Source organism: Durio zibethinus, unplaced genomic scaffold (assembly GCF_047325235.1).
Source record: "Durio zibethinus cultivar Kanyao isolate XHJ-2024 unplaced genomic scaffold, ASM4732523v1 HiC_scaffold_218, whole genome shotgun sequence".
Classification (NCBI taxonomy): domain Eukaryota; kingdom Viridiplantae; phylum Streptophyta; class Magnoliopsida; order Malvales; family Malvaceae; genus Durio; species Durio zibethinus.
In genome coordinates, this window is record NW_028322841.1 from 4,541 (window position 1) to 21,304 (window position 16,764).

The following is a 16,764-nucleotide window of genomic DNA, read 5'->3' on the forward strand; positions in this document are numbered from 1 at the left end:
AACAAAAATGGATTCATGGAGGTTTAATTAGTGAATCACGTCCACTCCAGATTCCTTTAGATAATGAAGATCTGATTCTAGGTTATGTTTCAGGAAGGGTCCGATCGAGTTTTATACGTATACCACCGTGGGATAGAGTCAACAAAAGTGAAGTAAGTGCTTATGATTCAACCAGGGGGCGTATAATTTATAGACTCCGCAACAAGGATTCGAACGATTAGGTAGTTTTTTCAACTTCAAGATTCCTTTCAGGGGGATCCAATTCAAGGTTCAAAAATTTCAAGAAACTTATTTTCTTCCAATAAGTAGATTCGGAAAAATTTAAGGAATAACAACTATGAAAATAAGGGCTTCCGTTCGTAAAATTTGTGAAAAATGTCGACTAATCCGTAGGAGGGGACGAATTGTCGTAATTTGTTCCAACCCGAGACATAAACAGAGACAAGGATAATCTTTCTATTCTAAAAAGAACTCCTTAAAGTTAAAGAAAAGAAACTAATCTTAAAGAAAGCGATGAACAAATAAAAATAGAAGATCTGTTTTGACATGAAATGGATATATCCATATATCTCTGACTTATCCTTATGAAATGATAAAATATGGCAAAACCTATACCAAAAGTTGGTTCACGTAGGAATGGGCGCAGTAGTGCACGGAAAAGTGCACGTAGAATACCAAAAGGAGTTATTCATGTTCAAGCAAGTTTCAACAATACCATTGTTACTATTACAGATGTACGGGGTCAGGTAATTTCTTCTTCCTCCGCCGGTACTTGTGGATTCAAGGGTCCAAGAAGAGGGACTCCTTTTGCTGCTCAAACCGCAGCGAGAAATGCTATTCGAGCAGTAGTAGACCAAGGTATGCGACGAGTGGAAGTTCTGATAAAAGGTCCTGGTCTCGGAAGAGATGGAGCATTACGAGCTATTCGTAGAAGTGGTATACTATTAAGTTTCGTACGGGATGTAACCCCTATGCCACATAATGGCTGTAGACCTCCTAAAAAAAAACGTGTGTAGAAATAAACACTAAAGAGATTTCAAGAGAAATAAATGATTCAATGATCTGATCAAATAAAATAATATTACTATGGTTCGAGAGAAAGTAAAAGTCTCTACTCGGACACTGCAGTGGAAGTGTGTTGAATCAAGAACAGATAGTAAGCGTCTTTATTATGGACGCTTTATTCTGTCTCCACTTATGAAAGGCCAAGCCGACACAATAGGCATTGCGATGCGAAGAGCTTTGCTTGGAGAAATAGAAGGAACATGTATTACACGTGCAAAATCTGAGAAAATACCACACGAATATTCTACCATAGTAGGTATTCAAGAATCAGTACATGAAATTTTAATGAATTTAAAAGCAATTGTATTGAGAAGTAATTTGTATGGAACTCGTAACGCCTTTATTTGTGCCAAGGGTCCCGGATATGTAACTGCTCAAGACATCATCTTACCGCCTTCTGTGGAAATCGTTGATAATACACAGCATATAGCTAGCCTAACCGAACCAATTGATTTGTGTATTGGATTACAAATCGAGAGAAATAGAGGATACGGTATAAAAACGCCAAAGAACTTTCACGACGGAAGTTATCCTATAGATGCTGTATTCATGCCTGTTCGAAATGCGAATCATAGTATTCATTGTTATGGGAATGATAATGAAAAACAGGAGATACTTTTTCTAGAAATATGGACAAATGGAAGTTTAACTCCTAAAGAAGCACTTCATGAAGCCTCTCGGAATTTGATTGATTTATTTATTCCCTTTCTAGATGCGGAAGAAGAAAACTTACATTTAGAAAACAATCAACACAACGTTACTTTACCTTTTTTTCCTTTTCATGATAGATTAGCTAAACTAAGAAAAAAGAAAAAAGAAATAGCATTGAAATATATTTTTATTGACCAATCAGAATTGCCTCCCAGGATCTATAATTGTCTCAAAAAGTCCAATATACATACATTATTGGACCTTTTGAATAACAGTCAAGAAGACCTTATGAAAATTGAACACTTTCGCATAGAAGATGTAAAACAAATATTGGGCATTCTAGAAAAGAAGTAGAAAAGCATTGCGAAATTGATTTACCAAAATTTTAAATCCATTGGATTTAGGATTTATTTCATTTTTTTTTTTTTTACTTTAGAAAATTAGAAAAAAAAAAAAAAAACGAAAATGGATTTTGAACCTTCAGCACAATCCATATATTGGGACCAGAATTGAATAAATGTATCTAGGGAGAATTCACTTTGACTTTGAAGTGACTACTCCCTAGATACGCACATCATGATATTTTATTTTAAAATTGATTCAATTTAAAAAAGACCTAAAGTTAGGGATTTATCAATCGGTAATGTTGCTCCAATACCCAACCAAAGGGCCACCGCAGTACCAATCAAAAAAACGGTTGTCGCTACTGGACGACGAAATGGATTTTGGAATTTATTAACATTTTCCAAAAAAGGTACTGTTAATAATCCCGCAGGTACTGAAACCATTAAAAGAACACCCAATAACTTGTTAGGTACTGTACGAAGTATTTGAAATACAGGAAAGAAATACCATTCAGGTAATATTTCCAAAGGAGTTGCAAATGGATCCGCGGGTTCACCAATCATTGAAGGTTCTAGAACCGCTAAGCCTACGTTACAAGCAATAGTACCGAGAATTACTACTGGAAAAATATATAAAAGATCATTGGGCCATGCGGGTTCCCCATAATAATTATGACCCATACCTTTAGCTAATTTAGCTCTTAATACAGGATCGTTCAAGTCAGGTTTTTTTGTTATTAGGATAGGTGAATTTTTCTAGATCCATCCCCCGAAGGAACCGGACATGATAATTTTTCATCATCCGGCTCAAGCAAAAATCAATCGAATCAAATGGATACAAACGGATACATATAAAATGAATCTATATGTTATCCACACATATATGAATGATTTCATATGTAAGAAAAAAGTTACCTGATTCCATTTTACGAAGTTGCAACTATACATTCCAAGGAATGCCATTTTTACAGGTAAATGCTCAATACCCAAGTAGGCGTACAAAGTTGATCGTGATCAAGTGCTTTCTGGGTCGTCTTAGGCCTTGCGATTCACCTTTATCCCAAAAATATATCGAGATTTTTTACATACAAAGGATTTACTTGTTACTAATATAGTCTAGCCTTTGCTCTTCTTTAGATCCCTTGTTTCACTCCGATAGTATAATAATAATAAATCGGGTCGATGCAGAAGAAATGAATGTATTTTCATACTATTAAGATAAGAAAGTAAAAAAAAAATAAAAATAAATAAATAAAATCTAATTTGCATTATGCCAAATCACTTATTCTACTGGATCTTACGGAGCCCTGTTCATACACGACATCGTCAGGTCTGATCATAGAAAAGATTCTCTTCAAGCGAACCAGCCTATCCTTTGTATGGGGCTTACACGGTGGTTGGAACAAAGACACATTTGGTTGTGAATTCCAATGTAGCAGATAAAGGCATATTTCTGCATGGCCCAATCAATAGTTCAAGTCACACACTCCCATAATCCATTTTCTCTTCGGGGAATTCCCTTCAACTATTCATGTCATATCAAATAAATAATAGAATATTGTGGAGTTGAAAGGAAATATCCAAATACATGTCTTATTTTTTTTTTTTTTTCAACAATCCATATTTGTAGCAATGAAATACTATTGTTCCTCCCCCAAGTAATAAGATAAATGATTGGCAAGTAATAAGATAAATGATTGGTTACAATATAGCTATGGTCTATATTCTCTATAAAGGACCAGAAATGCCTTGCTTACGTATCATTAGGAAATGCATTAACATAAATACAGCAGTAAGAAGGGGTAATACAAAAGTGTGTAAACTATAAAAACGGGTCAAAGTGGATTGTCCCACACTAGCACTTCCACGCAATAACTCTACCAAAGGCGATCCTATTACCGGAATAGCTTCCGGAACGCCTGTTACGATTTTGACTGCCCAATAACCAATTTGGTCCCAAGGTAAGGAATAACCTGTTACACCAAAAGATGCAGTCAACACAGCCAGAACCACGCCTGTAACCCAAGTCAATTCGCGAGGTTTTTTAAAACCACCAGTGAGATAGACACGAAATACGTGCAGGATCATCATTAAGACCATCATACTTGCCGACCATCGATGAACTGATCGGATTAACCAACCAAAGTTAGCTTCAGTCATTATGTATTGAACAGAAGTAAAAGCCTCAGTAACGGTTGGACGATAGTAAAAAGTCATAGCAAATCCTGTAGCTACTTGTACCAAAAAACAAGTAAGCGTAATTCCTCCTAGACAATAAAATATGTTAACATGAGGAGGAACATATTTACTAGTTATATCATCTGCAATCGCCTGAATCTCGAGGCGTTCTTCGAACCAATCATAGACTTTATTGAGATAGGTAAACCAAGAGGACTCCCCCCCTGAGAACCGTATATGAGAATTTCATCTCGTACAGCTCAAACAAAAACACCCAAATAATAGCTGAAACGGATATGGAATAGAAAGTTTGAAACTTCTTAATCTTTTCATTCAATTTTATCTGAAGACACAAAAGAGTAAAAATCCGAAAGCTCTTTTTTGTAGTTGTAATTATAATGCCAAAAAATCAAGTCGGCGCATTCGTCTTTATGTTGATCAGGCCTCTTGAATCTTCTATTTACCTACTTATTTCTTTTCTTTTTCTTTGCTTTGATTTGTTATTTATATGGAATGTGGCTTTATTCTTGTTTTCTTTATTTTTAATAGGAATTCTCTTGTTAAGACCCTATGAATCAATTGAAACTTCAGATTCATACCAGAACCGCGATGATTCAATAAAACCTTCAAACTAAGTCCAAAGATTCTTTGAGTAAGAATTATTGGATCATCACTTATTCAATGAATAGAATAGATATAATAAATAAAAATACAAAGAAAAGAAAGGTTTGTCCTTTGATCAAAATAAGCATAAACTAAATGAGAGTTTGAAAGAAGAAAAAATTTCTCGATTTATAAATAAAAAACCTCTTTCTTTGAAAATTTTTTTTTTTTTTGAGTCCGGCCGCGAGGTTTGAATATTAAGTATGAATCATAGTTCGAATACTTCGTGATCCATTTCATATATTCCGTGCTCCAGATACTAGAATGGCTATCCGACGGGATAAAACTATCTCGATCAAGAGGACAGACCCATTTTCTGTACTATCAATAGGATCAATTATAACAAGTCACACACTCATATTCCGGAAATACAGAAACAAAAAAAATTTCGCGGTCGAACTACCAAAATAGAATGGGCTAAAAAAAATCCGAGAACTAAAAGTTTCACTTTTTGTATTGAAAAGCGAGGCTTCGTGGTTCTTGTGAATCTAATTCAGCGAAATTCCATCCAGTAAAACGGAAGAATTATAAATCTCCAAAATAATAGATAAGAATATCGAAAATAAAGCCATTGCGACACCCATCAAAGGAGTCGTTCCCCATCCAGGAGCTACTTTACCATATTCCGAATTCAATGGTTTCAAAAAATCCCCTACAACAGTTCGTCTTGGACCAGATCTAGAACTACCCTCAACGGTTTGTGTAGCCATAAATCTTATTTTGTATTCAGTGAGATCTGTTGACTTTGTATATCATTCCGCTGTAAATAAACGATCTTATCATAGATCCATTGTGATCTTGAAATTATATTTATATTTATATTATTTATATTTATATTTATATATATTATTTATATAATTATATAATAATGGAAACAGCAACTTTAGTCGCCATCTCTATATCTGGTTTACTTGTAAGTTTTACTGGGTACGCCTTATATACTGCCTTTGGGCAACCCTCTCAACAATTAAGGGATCCATTCGAGGAACACGGGGACTAATTGAAGTAATGAGCCTCCCAATATAATATTGGGAGGCTCATTACTTCAATTGAGATAATGAAAAATCATTTCATTTTTTTAGTTGGAACTTTAGGCGGTTCTCGAAAAAAGATAGCGAAAAAAATTATCCCTAGAGTAGATACTAAGAGGAATGTATAAACCAATGCTTCCATAAATTCGATCGTGGTTTACAATTATAGCTTCCGTACCTATTTATTTAGAATCATCTCCCGAATAAAATAACGAAAGAACAAGAATCAAAGAAAAGGCAGCGATTTTAATCAAGATTTTTACAGCAGCCTATGTCAAATCACAAACAGAAAATAGAAGCGAAAAATAACAAAGCAATCTTGCATCAGACTACTTGTCTTCTTGTAGTTGGATCTCCAAGTTTTTGGAATGCTCCAAATTCCACTTGAGCATCCAAATCTGGATCAATACCGGCAAAAACATCTCTGAACAGGGTTCTAGCACCATGCCAAATGTGTCCGAAGAAGAAAAGCAAAGCAAACGAAGCATGCCCAAAAGTAAACCAACCCCTTGGACTGCTACGAAAAACACCATCGGATTTCAAAGTAGCACGATCTAATTCAAAAATTTCACCCAATTGAGCACGTCTAGCATATTTTTTCACAGTAGCAGGATCACTATAACTCACTCCATTGAGTTCGCCACCATAGAACTCAACAGTTACACCTACTTGTTCGACACTATACTTCGATTCTGCCCTTCTAAAAGGAACATCCGCTCTAACAATTCCGTCTCCGTCTACCAAAACAACCGGAAATGTTTCAAAAAAAGTAGGCATACGACGTACAAAAAGTTCACGCCCTTCTTTATCTCTAAAGATAGGGTGTCCTAACCACCCAACGGCTATTCCATCCCCGTTGTCCATTGAACCCGCTCTGAATAATCCTCCTTTTGCCGGATTATTGCCAATGTAATCATAAAAAGCTAATTTTTCAGGAATTTTAGACCAAGCTTCTGATAAACTTTGATTTTCGGCTAACCCAGCACTAACCCTTCGATATATTTCTTGCTGGAAGTATCCTTGATCCCATTGATAACGAGTAGGACCAAATAATTCGATGGGGGTAGTTGCTGAACCATACCACATAGTTCCAGTAACAACAAAAGCTGCAAAAAAGACAGCAGCTATACTACTGGAAAGGACGGTTTCAATATTTCCCATACGTAATCCTTTGTATAAACGTTGGGGCGGACGGACACTAAGATGGAATAAGCCCGCTAATATGCCCAATGTCCCTGCTGCAATATGATGAGAGGCTATTCCTCCCGGAACAAAAGGATCAAAACCTTCCACGCCCCACGCTGGATTTACAGGTTGTACCTTTCCGGTTAGTCCATAAGGGTCGGACACCCATATTCCAGGACCATACAATCCTGTTACATGAAATGCGCCAAAGCCAAAGCAAGCCACTCCTGAGAGAAATAAATGAATTCCAAAAATCTTGGGCAAATCCAAAGAGGGTTTTCCTGTGCGCTCATCACAAAAAATTTCTAGATCCCAATATACCCAATGCCAGATAGCTGCCAAGAAGCACAAGCCAGAAAACACAATATGTGCTCCGGCCACACCTTCGTAACTCCAAATACCCGGATTTGTTATAGTCCGCCCCGTAATACTCCAACCGCCCCATGAATTGGTTATTCCTAAACGAGTCATGAAGGGTATAACGAACATACCTTGTCTCCACATTGGATCAAGAACGGGATCGGAGGGATCAAAAACAGCTAATTCATATAGAGCCATTGAACCGGCCCAACCAGCAACCAGAGCTGTATGCATTATATGAACAGAAAGCAAGCGACCGGGATCATTCAATACGACAGTATGAACACGATACCAAGGCAAACCCATGGAAATACCCCTTTATCAAATCAACGAAAAATAGACACTATGTAACTTTATTGCATTGGAATACCTCCCCTTTTCGGTGGATTCTTTCGGAGAAAGGATTAATGTTTGTTCTATTCCATTAGTAATAAGGGAAGAATTCGGCTCAGAAGAAAAAAGAGAAGCAGATCTATTCTATACTCGATAAGTATCAATACGCAATGGGGGTTGATCCTATTTTTTATGAATGAATGCATCCCTATTTGTTCATCATTCAAAGGACCTATTCGTAAGAATTCTCTTTCATTCATTCCGCCTTTCTTTATTTTATGGCCTTAGTCTATCTATGTATAAAATATGATAAAGGCCCATATTATTAAGACCATTATTACATATTATTAAGATAAGACCATTATTACGTATTACATTACGTATTACGCTTCCACAATCAAAGTGAAATATAATATTACATATTATAATATTACATATTATTAAGATAAGACCATTATTACGTATTACATTACGTATTACGCTTCCACAATCAAAGTGAAATATAATATTACATATTATAATATTACATATTATTAAGATAAGACCATTATTACGTATTACATTACGTATTACGCTTCCACAATCAAAGTGAAATATAATATTACATATTATTAAGATAAGACCATTATTACGTATTACATTACGTATTACGCTTCCACAATCAAAGCGAAATATAATTTTACATTCTTTTTACTTTATGCCTGTTGGTATTCCAAAAGTTCCTTTTCAAGTTCCGGGAGATAACGATGCAAGCTGGGTTGACATATAGTGCGACTTGTCAAATATATTGGGTCATATGGGATTCCCCCGTTCTCTCGCCCGATCGAGATATCCCCTGTTTCGCCCCAAAAAGATTGATTGAATTATCAAAAATTTGTAGCGGGAAGTGTAATGAAGTGCAATTAGAGATCCATTTCATGGGGGTGTATCCAGATTAATATTTTCAATTAGAATGATTTATGGTTGGCTTGGTTGGACTGATAAAATGAAGTATCCAGGCTCCGTTTAGAAAAAACCCAATTGGTAATATATTTATGATTACCACCTATATCATAATCATAATTTTTCTTTTTTTTTTTAATTATAAATAAGAGCGATTTCAAACTGTTAATCAATCGAATAATATGGGAAATACGTTGAATATTTGGCGAAAAACATGAAAGAAAAAGGAATTAAATTAAAATAAAAAAAGGAAATGAAATCATAGCAAAAAGACGTGGTATTGGGTCATTTGTCCTATATGTGCAAATAAAAATCGGGCAGATCTTTACTCGGAGTAGAGCATAAACCTAAAAAAATTGAATAAAAAATTGACGAACCCCATTCAGGAACAAGAAAATGACATCGTGATTTGGATTGAATCGCAATGAAAAAAAAATGGATCAATGAAAAGTTTGTGCAATAAGTTTAGCGAATTTTTTCTATATTATAGGAAAACGGGCCAAAACTCATCTTTCTTTAATTTAATTTTAAATTTCATTTTATTTAAAAAATGTAAGAAAAAGCCCCTTCATTAGAAATTAGAAGTTAGAAAGGTCCGACTAGAAAAAACAAAGGATGGCTGGAATCTACACATTGATTTTTTTTCGCAATTTTTGTTGAACCGTATGCATCAAAAGGTGCCTGTACGGCTACTAAGGGATACAATTTTATCCTAATCAACCGAATTTATCGAGAAAGATTGCTTTTTTTGGGCAAAGAGCTTGATATCCAGACCTCGAATCAACTTGCGGGTATTATGATCTATCTCAGTATAGAGAGTAATAGCCGAGACCTGTTTTTTTTTATAAACTCTCCTGGCGGAGGGATAGTATCTGGATTATCTCTTTTTGATACTATGCAAGCAGTGGAACCAGATGTGCATACACTAGCCATGGGATTGACCGCTTCAATCGCAGCTTTTCTCTTGGTCGGAGGAGAAATTACCAAACGCAGAGCATTCCCTCACGCTCGGCGCCAATGAGTTTTTTTTTTTTATTATTGATGGAAAGAAAAAAGAAGACTATGCCTTCGCCATATGAAATATGAATTAGTAAGTAATAATAGCATGGCACTTTGAATTCGATATGAAATTTTTTTTTTATTTCTTTTTTTTTTTTTCAAAAAAAAATATTAGATTATGTATCGAAAGAGTAGTATGAGAGAAGGGGCATTTCCAATTTGATCTTAGCTATCGTGGGCCCATCTCAGGCGTCACAAACTTTTTTTCTTTTCCTACCAGAGGCTATTAACAATATTTATGTTATGAAAGAGTACGAAAAAAAAAAAGACTATTTTTTTTCTTTCTTTTTTTTTTTTCAAAAAAAAAAAGAAACTTTGGGATTGCTGAATCACAGACGAAATAAATATATAAAGCAACGGAGCCATCATAGTATTTTTAAACTTTTCCGAAAAAAAAAGAAAAAGAAGGATGGTAATTGGATTATTTATTAATCTGGGTCTAATAGACTCTATATTTTCTCTTTTTTTCGATGAAAGAAAAAAGAGAATTCCATTGTAAAGCCGTATGCAATTGTAAAGCCGTATGCAATGCGCAAAAAATGCCTGTACGGTTGTTCAATTCTATAGCTATTCTTCTCGCCTCATTATGTGAGTTAGAAGTATGTTATATCATCAGGGTAATGATCCATCAACCTATTAGTATGCTTAAGGATGATGGCTTCAAAGACTGGGTCATGGAAACAGACGAAGTAATGAAAATGCAAGAAGACATCATAGAGGCTTATGTACAAAGAACGGGCCAGCCCCGATGGGTTATAAACAAAGACATGGAAAGAGATAATTTTATGTCAGCAAAAGAAGCCAAAGATCATGGAATTGTGGATCATATAGTGCGTACAGAATCGAGACCTATAGTGAATGAAAAACCTATAGTGAATGAAAAACCTATAGTGAATGAAAAACCTATAGTGAATGAAAAACCTATAGTGAATAACAAACCTATAGTGAATGAAAAACCTATAGTGAATGAAAAACCTATAGTGAATGAAAAACCTATAGTGAATGAAAAACCTATAGTGAATAACAAACCTATAGTGAATAACAAACCTATAGTGAATAACAAACCTATAGTGAATAAAAAATGGAGACTAGTTAACGACAATGGCAATGGAAGACCACCATTTGACGACAATGGCAATGGAAGACCACCATTTGACGACAATGGCAATGGAAGACCACCATTTGACGACAATGGCAATGGAAGACCACCATTTGACGACAATGGCAATGGAAGACCACCATTTGACGACAATGGCAATGGAAGACCACCATTTGACGACAATGGCAATGGAAGACCACCATTTGACGACAATGGCAATGGAAGACCACCATTTGACGACAATGGCAATGGAAGACCACCATTTGACGACAATGGAACACCATTTAATTTTGATTTAGATTGATTTAATCCCTCTTATTCCTTTCCTTCTTTTTCTCTTTAATAGATTAATATTTTATTAATCTATTAAAGAGAAAAAGAAGTAATTCATAATCATCTGGTTAGGATCGATCTAAACCAGTCTATTATGTATATGATTGTATATGATTCAGCATGCCAACTATTAAACAACTTATTAGAAATGCAAGACAGCCAATTAGAAATGTCACGAAAGCCCCTGCTCTTCGGGGATGTCCTCAGCGCCGAGGAAGATGTACTAGGGTGTATGTGCGACTTGTTCAGATCATGGGCTGAGAAAAAGGAAACAATTTTTCAGTATCAACGATCAGTACCAGTGAATAGAATGGGGTTCTTCCGTTCACTATCTAAAAAAGATAGATCTACCATATCCTTCTATTGTGTATGAAATTTATGGTTTCCATTGGCGCAAATCCAATCTTGGAATTTTTTAAAAATTCCCCATTGGTAGCAAATGCTTATCCATTAAGCGGGGAAAATCCTATTTAAAAAGCAAAAAGATTATGCTTCGACTCTTGCAAAGAACGGACTAACAGGGTCAGCTACCCAATTAATCCTCCTAATTACATACCGTTACTGTATAAGATAGATCTCGTTGTGAAAGATCTATTACTGAAAAATTTATGAGTAGAGCCGAAGAGTGTGAACTGTACAAGTTACCAATTAAATGTTAAATGAAGGAATGAGCTCCGGTGTATAGAGGGGACCTCACCGTTTAAGAAGTAACCATAGAAACGATGGAACCCACTATTTATTTATCCATTTCTATTTACTCCTTTATTTTAGTTAATATGCTTTTTTTGATACCTAGTATCAATACAATTTCTTATTTCAAGGCGAAATGAAATGCCTAGAAAAAAGGAAAAATCGTGGGCGGGACGGTTATAGTAGCAAAAGCCATTGGAATTTTTATTTTATACATTGGAAGAATCCGTTTTGTTATTAATAGACTAGAAAAGAATAACTGAAAGAAAGAATTAGTTATTCATCAAAATTTCTTTTATTCAATGACCAGAATGAAAGAGGGATATATAGCTCGGAGACAAAGAGTAAGAGCTTTGGTTTCGGCTGATCGGGATAGAGATAGGAAAAAAAGATATTTTCGTCGTTTGTGGATCACTCGAATAAATGCAGGAATTCGAGGAATGGGGGTATCCTATAATTATAGTAGATTAATAAAAAATCGGTACAAGAAACAGTTGCTTCTTAATCGTAAAATACTTGCACAAATAGCTATCTCAAATAGGAATTGTCTTTATATGATTTCCAACGAGATTATAAAATAAGGAGATCGGAAGGAATCCACCGAAATGCTTTAAATGAAATGGGGTTCCCTCGAGAATGAACTCGAGGGAGGTAGAGTAGAAATTAATATGATAAAAAAATTCTGATAAGGTCATCAAAACAAGAAAACAAGATGAGCGAAGACGCTCAATAAAAAAAAAAAAAATTTATTTTTCTTCCCCAACCCGATTCGATTCTTTTATTTATTTCTTTTTTCTTACGACACGACAATTTTGATTATCAGATTTTTTGAATAAAGCATCAGTCTACGTTTGATAATTTTGAGTCAATTGAAGGGTAAGCCTATTTATTTCTGGTTCTAAGAGCAGTAGTTCTAGCGGTCGACTCTCTTCTTTCAAATCGTTTCTCATTTCTGGTTCTAGTTCTAGCGGTCGACTCCCTTCTTTCAAATCGTTTCTCATTATTAATAAAGGGTAACGAAGATAAAATACGAGCTTGTTTTATAGCAATAGTAATTAATCGTTGTTGTTTTAAAGTCAATCTATTTACTCGCCTAGATAAGATTTTTCCTTGTTCACTAATAAATCGACTAATTAAACTCATGTTTCTATAATCAATTCGATCCCCCGATTGGATCGGGGGCAAACGCCTACGAAAAGATCGCTTGTATTTATCCATCATTTCTTTATTCCTTATTTCTAAAAATAATCCTATCCTATCCTTTTCTAAAATCCTATTTTGATCGGATCAAATTCAAATTATAGAATTAATAGAATAAATACGATTTGCTTTGTTTTTTTTATTATTGTATTATTTATTTATTATTTATTTCTTATTTATTTGTTTATTTTATTAGTTTATTTTAATTATTTATTTATTATTTATTTGTTTATTTTATTAGTTTATTTTATTATTATATTATTTATAGATATTTATTTAAATATAATTTCATATTTTAATATATTTAATATATAAATATAATTTCATATTTTAATATATTTAATATATAAATATAATTTCATATTTTAATATATTTAATATATAAATATAATTTCATATTTTAATATATTTAATATATAAATATAATTTCATATTTTAATATATTTAATATATAAAATATAAATATAATTTAATATTTTAATATATTTAATATATAAATATAATTTAAATAAATATCTATAACTGTGATAATACATAAATAATAAATAAATATAATTTATAAATATATATAAATATAATTTCATATTTTAATATATTTAATATATAAAATATAAATATAATTTAATATTTTAATATATTTAATATATAAATATAATTTAAATAAATATCTATAACTGTGATAATACATAAATAATAAATAAATATAATTTATAAATATATATAGAACCGACACGAAAATAATAAATAATTAATAAAATAAGAAATAAATAATGAAATATAGTAATAAATACAAAATATAGTAATAACTAAAAAATATAGTAATGAATAAATCATACAATATAATAAATAATACAATATTAACAATATTAAAATTAACAACAATATTAAAATTAACAATATTAAAATAATCATTATGCACGAATAGAAAATAAAAAAAAAAATAGTTAGTGATATTAAAAATCTAATTCCTAATCAATGAAAATCCAACTCCTAATCATTCGAAGACTGTAAACTAAAAATCATTCGAAGACGGTAAACTAAAAAAATAAATAATTGACTCGAGAATAAAGAAAAAAATTATTAAAAAAATAAGAACTAAATAAAAAATAGAATAAAAAAAAATAAAAGAATATTGATACAATCATATACCAGGTTAAAAAGGTTAAAAATTTATTAACGTGCATATCGAATAATTTAAAACTAAAAACTTCACTTTAAAAAGAAAGCGTGGAATAGACAAGGAAATACAAATATAGACTAATATATAAATAAAATATTTGTTATATATTAGTTATATATTATATCTAACTAATTATATACTTAATATTACTTAATATATTATATAATATATATTATTATACCTGAATACCTAATGTCCTATTTTCTCATACTAAATACCTAATGTTACCTAAATACCTAATGTCCTATTTTCTCATATTCTCGGGAAGGGTTGACATACGAGTACTTGATTCGATTTATTTCTTTATCTCCCCGTGAATTGTATGTTTGTAACAATAGGAACAGAATTTCTTCAATTCCAATCGACTAGGCGTATTGTGTCGATTTTTTTGAGTAATATACCTGGAAATGCCCGTTGATTCCTTATTAACGACGTTTCGAACACAACTGGTACATTCCAAAATAATCGTTACTCGGACATCTTTACTCTTGGCCATGAACCCCCTTTGAGTTTTTAATTCACCCAACTCTTCTATTTTCCGATCAAAAGTGAAGAAGAAAGGAATGAAAATAAATAAATAAAAGTTGCTAACTCAAAACCAAATCCTGAAAGATTTCGTTGCAATCAATTGCAATCAATATAGTAAATCAATATGTATTATACTAATAGTAAATAAGTAATACAATGATTTCTAACTCGATTTAGAATCACAGTACGGTATTTTCTTTAAGTATCTTGTAGGATACTGTTGTTCCAGCCACATTTCTCTTTTCGCTCTACTAGTAATTTAATTGGAGCTTGAACCCAAGTTTTGTTGAGGTTCAATCCACTTTTTTCGTTCTACCTTCCTTATTTATTTTATATAATTCTTATATAATTAGAATTCTAAAAAAACTAAATAGAATTATTTCTTATATAATTAGAATTCATTTCTTATATAATTATAATTCTAAAAACAACTAAAGTCAAGGGGGGGCGAGAGATTAGTCACAGATATTTGATTGTATATCGATCTAATCTTTTTCACCCCGTCCCGCGACAATAACTAGAATTAAAAAAAAGGGAATGTTAACGCATCCGGAGAAGAAACGATTGATCTCTATCAATAAACCCGCTAAAGAACCGAACCAGAGAGTACTTAGTACCGGTGCTACGGAAAGATATGTTTTTAGATCTCGCATTTAAAATCCTCCTTCTTTATCGTATTACATACATTATGGTAATACATATATAATCACATGTATGTGTGGTTAAAGACCACTTGTATTTGTATATTTGTACCCGGAATTCCTAATTCAAAATTAAAATTTAAATGTACAATGATTCGATAGATAAGATTTTCCTTTTCTTAAAACAGCAAAATAGGTCCCTTTCTGCCTGAGAATTCCCGCCAAAAAGATTCATTTATTATTCATTATATGGTTGTTATATGATATGAGACCAAAAAGAGGAAATGGAAAGATAATTTTTGTATATCAATAGATGAAATAAGGGTGTGGAAAACAAGACAGGGATTCTCTACAATAACATCGTAGGCCAATTGAAAGGGATGTAGCGCAGCTTGGTAGCGCGTTTGTTTTGGGTACAAAATGTCACGGGTTCAAATCCTGTCATCCCTACCTATTACTTCTCCTTTGAGCAGTAAGGAGGGAGCCATTTTAGTTTTAGATTGATTAAAATTAAGCATACATAATCTATCATTTTCTCATATTATATATGATATATGATAGTATAGGTGTGCACGATGTATTGGGGTTATAAAATAAAAGAATCCTCTTTTTTACAGTCTTATTTATTATGATAAGAAAGCGCTCTTAGTTCAGTTCGGTAGAACGTGGGTCTCCAAAACCCAATGTCGTAGGTTCAAATCCTACAGAGCGTGATTCCGCTCTTGTTAAGTCGAAAATTACACCGAACTGAAAAAAAAAAAAAAAAAAAAAAAATTGAACAGCAATTCGAATTTGACCTCCTTGAATTAAATTAATTAAATTAAAATTAAAGGGGTCAGTCAAAAAAAGAGATGTTAATTAATCAAAGGTCCAACTGATCACCACGTATGTATTGTAAATATGCGGTTACGAATAATCCAGCCAAAGTAATAGGAATTAGACCTAAGACGATTCCAAATAGAAAAACTTCAATCATTTCAATTTATTTGAAAGGAGAAAAAGAAAGGTAATATCTATCCCTAAATATTAATCTCTATTGCCCATGAATATCAATAACTAATAATTGATAATTAACACGGTAAGGAACTATAGAATATATGGAATAGGACAGAAAACTTTGTTTTTATTAATTGTTCGTTCATTCAATTAATTTTCAAATAAGTCGTATCTTACTCAGACCAATAAATAGAGCTGAGGTTATAGTTAAAGCCGCTAGTAAAAAACCGAAATAACTAGTTAGAGTAGGCATGAAGGAGCTAAATGAAATATGTTCTTTTTATAC

The 16,764-nt window shown here is 32.8% G+C and overlaps 1 protein-coding gene and 2 non-coding genes across 3 annotated transcripts; 2 read left to right on the plus strand and 1 right to left on the minus strand.

Moving 5' to 3' along the window:
- Positions 1–3,545: 3,545 nt before the first annotated feature.
- On the minus strand, positions 3,546–5,656 carry LOC149509216 (cytochrome b6). The gene is made up of 2 exons (XM_089757759.1): positions 5,255–5,656; positions 3,546–4,430 (listed from the first exon to the last, which is right to left on the minus strand). Exons 1-2 carry the CDS (start codon positions 5,258–5,260, stop codon positions 3,789–3,791), a joined length of 648 nt encoding a protein of 215 aa, XP_089613885.1. The 5' UTR covers positions 5,261–5,656; the 3' UTR covers positions 3,546–3,788.
- Positions 5,657–15,858: 10,202 nt separating this feature from the next.
- On the plus strand, positions 15,859–15,932 carry TRNAP-UGG (transfer RNA proline (anticodon UGG)). The gene has a single exon. It is a non-coding gene; the product is annotated as a tRNA-Pro (tRNA).
- A 189-nt stretch (positions 15,933–16,121) lies between these two features.
- On the plus strand, positions 16,122–16,195 carry TRNAW-CCA (transfer RNA tryptophan (anticodon CCA)). Its single transcript has one exon. It is a non-coding gene; the product is annotated as a tRNA-Trp (tRNA).
- Positions 16,196–16,764: the final 569 nt, after the last annotated feature.